Source organism: Pelophylax lessonae, assembly GCF_965119305.1.
Source record: "Pelophylax lessonae genome assembly, chromosome: 5".
Classification (NCBI taxonomy): Eukaryota; Metazoa; Chordata; class Amphibia; order Anura; family Ranidae; genus Pelophylax; species Pelophylax lessonae.
In genome coordinates this window covers 474,193,452-474,204,868 of record NC_138772.1, presented here as the reverse complement: position 1 = coordinate 474,204,868, position 11,417 = coordinate 474,193,452, and the positions used below count along the sequence as shown (strand labels likewise).

Here is an 11,417-nt window from a genome sequence, read left to right as displayed (position 1 = left end):
ACCATTGCAGGACTTTCCATTGCAATCCAAACCAGTTTCTGTTATGTTTTAACTACCGGTATTCAGTCTGGTTATAGCGACTCTGTCACTATTTAATTAAAAAAAAAAAAAAAAAGAGAGAGCTCACTGCAAAGTAAACAAACAATACATACCTGCCCCCCCCCCTCCCCCTCCGCAACATTAAGATATGCTTGCTTGAAAGCCTTCTCCATTTAACCATTCTGGGACTGTTTGATGTTGGAGTTCCCTGCTGCACTCAGTGGTTTCCTCCACGATCCTCAATGTCACTGTAGGGTCTAGCAGTGGGTGAAGAACCACAATGCACAGCAGGGGACCAAGCATTCAGCACACCAAGAAATATGACAGATACAGAAGATCTTTGAGCAGGCATCTCTCATCAATGCAGCAGGTCAGCAGTTCTGACAGCGAGGTTGTTATTGTTTGCTCACTTTTCAGGGAGCGCTTTATCTTAGTCCTTTTAATGCACTGAAAAATATTAATCATCTGCTTGAGAAACACACTCTGGTGGGCTCTCTTTCTGGACAGCATGGTCATCTTCTGCCATATCCAAGTCTTGTGTAATTGGTTCATCATCACAAGTATTATTTTCTTGGGCAACCTCATCTTCAGAGGGATCGTCTTCTTGAGTTACGCATTCATTTGGATCTGTCGACATCATGTGCAAACCATTTGAGTGCAGGAAAGACTTTAACTTATCCTCATAGACCACCTTAAGTGGTATTCGCCTTTCCTTGAATGTCGTACGGTCTAGTTTTTTAGCCACGGATGCTTCTTCTAATGAAGAGAATTTTACCAACACATCCCCAGGGCAAGTATTCTTTTTGTCAAATAGCAGAAAAATATCATCTTCATTCACAGAAAAGCCCACAAAGAACTCTTTAACATCACTTTTAGTGACATCAGGAGAAAAGTTTCTAAGATGAAGGTATGCAAGAACGTGACCACTACTTTGCCCTTTGCTTGTAAGTAATTTTTTCATTTCCGATTTAGAGATTAGGGATATGTACAACTTATGTCCTTTAAACGTTACTTTGTTTAACGCGAGAGCCTTCCTAAAGTGCTCCTTACTTGTGAATGTGGCAAAACCTTCTCTTGTTCTGTGACCTCTTTCATCATACATAAACACAATGTGATCATCACGTACATGGTTAGAAAAAAGCTTTTTTATGTCCTCTCTTTTAGTACGGTAGCTCAAGTTTGTCATTTGCACATGGTACTCTCCAGGGTTTGTTGAATCCTGTTCTTCATATTGACTTGCAGGTGACCTAGAACAGCTTAGGGGAGTTTTAGATGAACTTAGTGGAGACCTAGTATACCTTCGTGGAGACCTTTGAGGTGACCTAGTTCGTCTTCGCGCAGACCTAAAATGCCTTCTTGGAGATCTAGACCATTTTCGAGGAGACCTGGATCGAGGAGACCTGGAGCGTGTTCTTTTTCGGTTATTTCCTGATGTGCTTGAAATGCAGTCCTCTTCATCTTTATCAAGTTTTCCACCATATTTGAGCCACTCTTTTTCATCTGACCACATTATGCGCAGGATCTTGCTATCCTTGTATCTATTATAGCCTTCATATGCACCATTTTTGTTGCCAAACAGGATTATCACAATCACCTTACCAGGCGACTCTTCATCTTTAAAGAACACTATGTCCTTAATTAAAATGCCATCAAAGAAATGTCTGATATCTGTCGGAGTTGGATCAAAATCACCAATGTCTACCCGTAAATATAACGATCTAGAGCTAGAATGAGCTTCTTTGCCTTCTTTACTTTTTTTCTCATCAGTACCATTTCTACCATGTGCAGAATCTTTCACCTTGTGGCAGCTTTCCAAAGCTTGCTGCTTTTCTTCTGCGGAGACAACTGAAATTTTTATTATAGAATTCTTTATTTGTAGACCTGACATCTGAAGTGCTTGATAAGCATTGTCCCATGTTGCAACATCAACAAAAGCTTCACCATCAGGCCCACCAGTAATATGAACCCCTCCCTGGGGAATGTCCAGTCCAACAAAGAATTTTTGAATATCAGAGGAATTTGCTCTGTGGGAAAGACCTTCTAACCGAAGAGTAACACTCATTCTTAGTTACCTGTAGAGAGAGAGAAAAATATTTTTATTACTGACAATCACTTGAAGACCAAGCCTTTTTCTGGCACTTTTTGTTTACATGTAATAATCAGTATTTTTTTTTTATAGAAAATATCTTAGAACCCCCCAAACATTATACCCTTTTTTATTTTTATTGCAAAAAAAAAAAAAAAACACAATACATGACCCAATTCTCAGGAAAAATATAAAAGATAATAGATACCAAACATGTCACACTTTAAAATTGTGCACCCCAGTGCATGCAACAGCGACAAATGAGGAAAATTTACTATCCATAAGCAACGTTTTAAAAGCCTTTGCAGCTTACTACTTTAGATTTAAACAGGAGGTCTGGTGCTAGAATTACTGCTTATGATTGGATGTTTGCTGTGATACCTCATATCTGTTGGGCGATAGCGGTTTATGTGTGTGCGGGACCGACGCATGCGTTTGCCTTTGAATTCATTTATTGTCGGTCAGCGTCGGCACCTTTAACAGAAGAAAAGCTCAAGAACAATGCATCCCTTTAAATTCTATCTATGTCTTCACACTGGTCTGTTGCCCTTTCACTGTGGTGTTAAAAATATTGCTTGCTGCATTTTTTGTCAGAAAAAAAAAAAAAACATGCACCTAAAAACACACTTTCCCGCTGAAATGCATTAAAAACGCTGCAAGAACGCATCAATAATGCTCCCGCGTTACGTTTTTGAGTCACATGACGTAAGAAAAACACACCATAAGCACTAAATAAAAATATAATAAAATAAAATAAATCCTGTCTTTGTTCGGCTCTCCATTCAGCCGGAAGCGGTGTGATGGAAGAGCCAGAGACAGCCATGGAAGGGGGAGAACGTTTCCTTCTGCTGCTTGTAAAATCAAGCCAGCCGCCAGAATTGCCAAGAAAGTCGATGGGTATGTCGCTAGTCTGCAAGTGGTTAAAAAATTAGTGGCAAGGTTAACTAATTTAGCAGTATGGCTTTATTGAAGATTCATCTTTAGAACAGTTTTACTGGTCCATTAAAAATATAGAAAGGTCTGGTTGGACAAAGTGCTAGTACAATGACAATATTGCTAATAGGACTAAAAGCACCCTGGAAGACCACAGGTCATTCATATGTCTACTCACCTTTGGTTAAATTCTTTTTTCAAAAATGGTTCCCCTTTATGAATAAATTGCTGTCAGCCTGTCACCTTAGGTAATACTGTAGGAAAGCAAAGAGGAACAGTTAATGCAGCTCAAAGTAAACATGTAATTCCTCACTTTTAGGAACATACAAAAAATTTCCAATATTCATATGAATGCACATCAGTCCAAAAATCTGACCTGCTGCACTGTTGGTAGTGTGTTACTGCACACTGCAACATAGGTATGTTATGAAGATACACTGGGGTTACATTCACAAAAGAAATTGTAGGGCATCAACGCACAAATCAGTGGAGACACAAAAAGCAAAAAAAATTGGACATGATTGCTATCCCTTCCCTACTTTATCCAGTAGTGGAAAGAAAGGGAGACTTTTATCAAGCAAATTAGTGAAACATTGGTTGACAGATCAGACTGCCTATTGTTGACAGGTTTACAGTTCTGGGATTCTTTATTTCTGTTGAGCCAGGAGACAAACTTATTACGAATGATGTAAACGATTTTCACTTGATCGTGACGTCATCCACCCACCTCTCCACTTCAGTCAATCAGGGGAACCATTACTTTCACGGATAAAAATGCAAGGCTTCTTGTGAATGGCTAAGTAAGCAATACAAGAGGCAATAGTAAAGTGGATGATGGTGCAGCTCAGTTCCTGATATATGAGAACTCTCAAACACAGAACTTTTCCATGAGACTTTTACAAGAGTTGGACCCAACAACAAGACAGAACATTCTTATAAAGTTAGAGTTTTTATTCAAATACATGATTAAAATCATAGTAAAATTACACAGAACATATCAAAGAACTATAAAGGATTGTGACCTATATGCATATAGAAGTAGTCAGTTGAAATCCGAACACTATGCGTTTTGTGAAGCAACGCTCACTTCTTCAGGAGACAATGATATTTTATAGCAGGGGTGGGGAACCTACGGCACGCACAATCGTTGCGTCCGCCCCCCCCCCGTGCCGCTGTGTCAGAAGGAGCCGATGGCTCCGTCCTAACAGTGTGAGTCTCAGAAAAGGGTGAACCCGGGGCGCAGAGCAGTGTGCCCCAAGCCCGCCCATTTGTGTGACAATAGCGAATGAAAATTCGCTATTGTAACATGGATCCTCCCCCTGGCCAATCAGGAAGCGGGTTTGAAACCCGCTTCCTGATTGGCCGAAAAGGCGAACACATGCCATTGGTCGAGGAGGAGGCGGAAGGACTCGAGGAGAAGCCGCCACTGCAGGTAACAGCACTGGCTTTGTGCATTGAAAGGGGCCACGCAGTGGTCAGTCTGCATTGAAAGGGGCCACGCAGTGGTCAGTCTGCATTGAAAGGGGCCACGCAGTGGTCAGTCTGCATTGAAAGGGGGCACGCTGTGGTCAGTCTGCATTGAAAGGGGGCACGCTGTGGTCAGTCTGCATTGAAAGGGGGCACGCTGTGGTCAGTCTGCATTGAAAGGGGGCACGCTGTGGTCAGTCTGCATTGAAAGGGGGCACGCTGTGGTCAGTCTGCATTGAAAGGGGGCACGCTGTGGTCAGTCTGCATTGAAAGGGGGCACGCTGTGGTCAGTCTGCATTGAAAGAGGGCACGCTGTGGTCAGTCTGCATTGAAAGAGGGCACGCTGTGGTCAGTCTGCATTGAAAGAGGGCACGCTGTGGTCAGTCTGCATTGAAAGAGGGCACGCTGTGGTCAGTTTGCATTGAAAGAGGGCACACTATACCTTGATTACTGAAGGCCCCTTTCAGACTTTTGTGACCTCAAAGTCACGCAAATTTTTACAGCTTTTTTTGCCGCAAAGCAATGCCTATTACATTTATGCATACATTTTGTACGGCCCTCGAATTATGTTACAAAAATCCAAATGGCCCTTGGCAGAAAAAAGGTTCCCCACCCCTGTTTTATAGTATATCCACCAACCAGACAAAATATGGAAAAACATATGTAGAATCCTTCTTAGGGAAAAGCAAAGGAAGGGAGGCATAATGTCTGGGAACTGTGAAAAAGGCAGGAAACCATCCTACAGGAACCACAGAATGGGGGTCACTAACCAAGGCGTCAAACATATAATGGAGGACTAGTTGCTGCCATTATATACATGAAAAAAGCCACAGGTATCAGCGGTGTTGCCAACCATCACCAAGACCAGACCACTTCACCTCTACCCCATACCTGTGGCTTTTTTCATGTATACAATGGTAGTAATTAGTCCTCTATTTTATGTCTGATACCTTGGTTGGTAACCCCTATTGTGTGGTTCTTGTTGGGTGGTTTCTTCTCCTTTTCACAGCTCCCAGACAAGATGCTTCCCTTGGTGCTCTTCCAATACACTCCACTACTTTTGCCAGAGAAGGATTCTTTATATGTATATTACTACATATGTTGTCTGGTTGGTGGATATCCTATAAAATATTGTTTCCTGAAGAAGTAAATGTTGCTTTATGAAACGTGTTGTATATTAGGATTAGACATATGCCGGTTTTCGGTAATTCGATATATCGCGGTATTGCATAGCCACGGTATTGTTATTGTGGCATTTTTAAAATACCGAGTTTCTCTGTCAAGTCTGCCTGACTTGTGAATTGATACATTTCAGTGAGCTGGATGACTCATTCACTCACACAGCTAACCCCTTTCAGCATTAAGTCTCCTAACTATAAACAAAAATGATTACATTTGTATCTTTTCCTTCCCTCTGCCAGGGAGAAAGGAAGTTTAACCTCTTAAAGACTGGATCTTTTTCTGACACTTGTTGCTTGCAAGTTAAAATCAGTTTTTTTTTTTTGCTAGAAAAGTACTTAGAACCCCCAAACATTTTATATATTTTTTTAGCAGAGACCCTACAGAATAAAATGGCGATTGTTGTAATATTTTATGTCACACTGTATTTGCGCAGCAGTCTTTCAAACGCAATGATTAGACTTTAATGAATAAAAAAAAAAAAAAAAACGTAACAGTAAAGTTATCCCAATTTTTTTTTTTTTGTTACACAGAGAATCGTGAGAGAATCGTGATCTTTATTCCAAGCTAAAAAATCGTGATTCTCATTTTGGCCAGAATCGTGCAGGTCTAATATACACACACACACACGCATAGCAGCCCACATTACATTATTATATAGCCATCAAGCAGTGTCTGGCCTACCTGGTGATGACTGGTCCTGGCGCCCTGGTCCGATGGCCTGGTCTTTAAAGGGGCAAATCCATGCGATCCAGAAGTGGTTAAACCTGCAGGAGGACCGGTGTTTTTATCTATTAATGACTTTACTATTGCTTTAGGCCTGGTTCACATGTATGCGGGTTGGTGGTTCACATGTATGCGGGTTGGTGGTTCACATGTATGCGGGTTGGCGGCCCACATTTGCACAGGCATAGCAGCCCATTGATTTGAACGGGCTGCTATGCCCTCATTTTCCGCAGAAAAAAGGTGCATGCAGCATTTTTTTAAAATTCAGTGGCCTTGAAATCCATCCTGCTTTTGCACCATGCGACTAACCTGCAGTTCCTGCTCTGGCAAGCTTTCTGCATCTTTTGTATACGTGGGCACGGCATTTAAAAATAAACAGTTTGCGTGTGCAGCAACGGCAGGTAAGTCGCATGGTGCAAAAGAAGGATGGATTTCATGGCCACTGCATTTTTTAAAATTCTGCATGCACCTTTTTTCAGCTGAAAACGCAGGCATAGCAGCTCAAGCCCATTCACATCAATGAGCTGCTATGCCTGTGCAAATGTGGGCCCCCAACCCGCATACATGTGAACCAGGCCTAAAGCAATAGTAAAGTCATTTATAAACAACACCTCCTTCAGGTTTAACCACTTCTTGACCACAAGGATTTGCCCTCTTAATGACCAGGCCATCGGATCGGAGCCGAGCGCCAGGACCAGTTATCACCAGTTAGGCCAGACACTGCTTGATGACCTATTTTAGGCCTGGTTCACAGAGTCTGTACTGACTGACTATATAATAATGTGCAAAAGTGAACCAAAGCCCCTAAATTCAGCAATGAAATTGAAGTGAGGTGGAAATTTAATAATTTAAATTTAATAATAGAATACCGTGATAATACCGTATACCGTGGCAAAACCTTAATCAATTAATCGCAGCATGAAAATCTGATACCGTCACAAGCCTAATTAGGATTTTAACTAACTGCTTCAATATGCATTTATGTCACAATCATTTATCATTCTTTGATATATCCTATGTAATTTCTCTATGATTTTAATCATGCATTTGTATAAAAACTAACTTTTTGAGAATGTTCTGACATGTTGTTGGGTGCAACTCTTGTAAATGTCCCATGGGCAATTTCAGAGTTTGAGGGTTTTTGCGAATGGCTAAGTAGTGCTCAGCCGGACTCGATTTTGTTCCAGCAGCAGACAGGAAGCCCCCATACTTCTACAAGAACACAGAGCTACATACTGTATGTAGCTGATGCGGAGGTCAAATTTTGGCCTATACCCATAAACAATCAGGTATTATGCAGCAACAAAAACAGATAAAGGAGCAGCAGGGCGAGTGCTCTAAATAGACCTCATCACTATACTTTGAATAGTTGTGGGGAAAGGGAGTCTTTATCATAGCTTATGAGTAGAAGTTATGTCCTTGAACCCATTCTTAGTCAAGTAAACTGATAAAATAGCGAACCATAAAAGCTACATACACTATGGGGAAAATTGAATTTTTGACTTACCATAAAATCAATTTTTCTGATATTCATTGACGGACACAGCTCCTGATCTTCTTAGCCATTGGGTTATCCTGCCCCCTACAGGAGTAGGACACTAGGCAGAAAAAAAGCTTGACTATGCCTATTAGCAGCCCCAGGGGGTATACTCCCAGCTATAGGCACTCAGTTTTGTTACAAGCAGTTTCAGAAGAAAGTCAACTCCACAGAGGGGTGAGTGCTGTGTCTTTCAATAAACATCAGAGAAATGGATTTTACTGCAAGTCAAAATCCCATTTTCTCTTTCGTTCATTGACGGACACAGCTCCTGATCTTCTTAACCATTGGGACGTCCCAAAGCAGTGTTAAACATGAGGGGTGGGAACAGCAGAAAAATTTCCCAAGGCTAAACCATAGCCAACCAGGTAACAGGAGCTCAACCAAAAACAACTGGAGCTCACCTTGAAAAATAAAAAAATATTACACCCTTGAAGAGGACCAGGTCCTCTAAACAGCAGCCTTGCAGCCAAAGGAAGCATCCACAGATGGCAACACATCCACTTATAAAAGTTTGTGAATTTCTGCACAGACGACCAGGTAGCCGCCTTGCAAACCTGCGGCACCGACGCCTGATGATGGAAAGCCTAGAAGGCACTAAGCGCCCAAGGAGAGAACGCCTTAACAGGGAAAGGAGAAAACCAGATTCTTAAGTGAATAGGTCTGAATCACCAACTGTCTGATCTATCTGGAAAATGGTCGCAGAAGAAGATATCAACCCCTTCCGAGGTCCATCCGTGCGCACAAATGGTGAGTCTGACTTCCAACTCCACATGACTCCATGGCAGCCAAGTACACCCGAATCGCCCGAACCACATCCAGTGAATGCAAGGCAATTTCCGTAGAATGTTTCGGTCTGGCACACAGAGATGGCAGCAACATAATGTCTTCATTCAAATGGAAATTAGAGATGACCTTTTGAAGGAACAACGGACAGGGGCGAAGAACTACCTTTTCACTGTGAACCACCCAGGAAAGAGAACGACAAGACAACGCCGCCAGTTCCGATACTCTGCGCGCAGAAGTGATTGCCACAAAAAAGGGCCACCTCTAGGGACAGCGTAAGCAGGGGAATCTCCCTAAGATTTTCAAAGGGAGGTTTCTGAGGACTGGCAGCACCAAATTGAGGTCCAAATGCGGCAATGAAGACCTCACTGAAGGAACCAAAAAGTCGAACGCCCCGGAGGTACGCTCCAAGGAGAGTTCGGCCAAGGGTCGTTGAAAGAAAGAAGGATGCCAATCTCCCATGTACCTAGAAGTAAATTAACTAGCTTTTAACAGGGTAGGAAACACAGAAACAGACAAACCTCTATCCTACAGCACCCTGTCTTTAAAAGCCAAGCTAATGAAACCAGCGACTTTAAAACTGGATGGAGATTGGCCCTTGGGACAGCAGATCCTCCTTGAGAGGAAGTCTCCAAGAAAACCTTGGTGACCAGCCGTGCCAGATCGGCGTTCCAAGACCAACGAGGCCAGTCTGGGGCCACCAAGATGACCAGAATCCCTTCTGCCTTAATCCTGCGCAGAAGTCATGGCAGAAGTTTGAGAGGAGGGAAGGCGTAAATCAGACGATACTGAACCCATGGGCCACCAGCGCGTCTGTGGCCTTCACCAGAGGATCCAGAGACTGTGCCACAAACCTCTGCACCTTCCCGTTGAGCCGATAGGCCAACAGGTCTACCTCAGGAGTGTACTGCCGGAAACACAACTGATGAAAAACCTCTGGATTAAGTTACCATTCCCCCTGGTCCAACGCCTATCGACGTAGGCAATCCGCCTCACCACTTGAATGTGTACGGCGGAGAGGGCTAGAACTAAATATTCTGCCCACTGTAGATTACCGGCTACCACCAGAGCCTCCATGACACATCTTGTGCTCCTCTGGTGATTGACATAAGCCACAGCCGTGGCACTGTCCGATTGAAATCACACCGGACACCCCTGAAGACGATCTGTCCAAGGATCCAGACAAAGTCTGATCGCTCGGAGTTCCAGTACATTGATTGGCAGTCTGGACCCTTCCAGAGTCCAAACCACCTGGGCAGAATCTTTGCCAAGAATGCCTCCCCACCTGGACAGGCTGGCAACCAGGGACAACTGTCCAATACAAGGAGAGAAAGGGATTTACCCTGTCGGAGCGCCAGAGAATGAAACCACCAGATCAGGGACCCTCTTGTTGGCTCAGCTGGATCAGAACGGCCAGAGACTGTAGATTCTTGTCCCATTTGACCAGAATCTCCCTGCCGGGACTTCTTCCCACATGCAAGTCTGGAGGGATGACAGTCTACCGGACAACAATAGATGAATTGCAGCCTGCAATTTCTGGAGCATGGCCAGAGGAAGAAGCACTCTGGCTAAGGCCCGAGTCCAGAGTCAGACCAAGATAGTCCTGTTTTGTGGAAGGAACCAGAGTAGACTTCTGAAAATTCAGAATCCAGTCGAACTCCCTCAGAATTTGTAATCTCTATTTTGTCCACCAGAGCTGTAGGGGACTCTGCTCGCAGAAGGTCGTCCAAGTAATCCAGTACCGCGATCCCCCACTGACGTAACATTACCAGCACTGGGGCCAACACGTTCGCAAAGACCAGGGTTTGGAGGCGAGACCCAAGGGCAACGCCACAACTGGTAATACTCTACTCTCACAGCAAAACGGAGGAAGCGCTAGAGTCAGGCACCCATTGGAATGTGCAGGGAAGCATCCTCGATGCTGATAGACGCAAGAAAGTCCCCCTAAGGAAGGGATGGCACCTAGTGCGAATGGACTTTCTTATCGCGGTAGTATACTCAAAAAAAAAAAAGCTGGGTTATACTTACTGATAACTCCTTTTCTAATAGTCTTCCAGGACAGCCCATGAGACGTTAGGCTCCTCCCCCAGGGACAGGAAACACATTCCAAAATTAAAATAAAAGGCGGTCCCTTAGTCCTCACCTTCAGTATTTCATGAGAACCACAGGACACCCTGTAAAACATATACATAGATATATAGACACATATCATACATTATACATAATACCAGATAGTTCGGGTGGGAATCCGGCTGTCCTGGAAGACTATTAGAAAAGGAGTTATCAGTAAGTATAACCCAGCTTTTCTCAAAGTCGTCTTCCAGGACAGCCCATGAGACGATGAGCAAGCACTTACCAGTCTAGGGAGGGACAACTGCCTGGAGCACCTTTCGACCAAACGCCTGTTCCTGAGAAGAGAGGAGGTCCAGGCGATGTCTAACAAAGGTCGAAAAGTTAGACCAGGTGGCTGCCTTACAGATTTGGTCTGGTGAGGCACCGGCCCTTTCAGCCCAAGACGTGGACAATGCTCTAGTAGAGTGTGCAGTAATGAAAGGTGGAGCCACCTTTTTCACTATATAGGCTTCTGTGATAGCCTGTTTGATCCATCTAGCTAAGGTTGCCTTAGAAGCTTTTTCCCCTTTATGGGAGCCGGAAAATTGTAAA

The 11,417-nt window shown here is 43.5% G+C and overlaps 1 protein-coding gene across 1 annotated transcript; it reads right to left on the bottom strand.

Annotated features, from left to right (window-relative positions):
* Positions 1-343: 343 nt before the first annotated feature.
* Positions 344-2,107, bottom strand: LOC309555924 (RNA-binding protein 12B-B-like). The gene has a single exon (XM_082258113.1). The coding sequence runs from the start codon at positions 2,099-2,101 to the stop codon at positions 497-499; it is 1,605 nt and encodes a 534-aa protein (XP_082114239.1). The 5' UTR covers positions 2,102-2,107; the 3' UTR covers positions 344-496.
* Between the last annotated feature and the right edge of the window lie 9,310 nt (positions 2,108-11,417).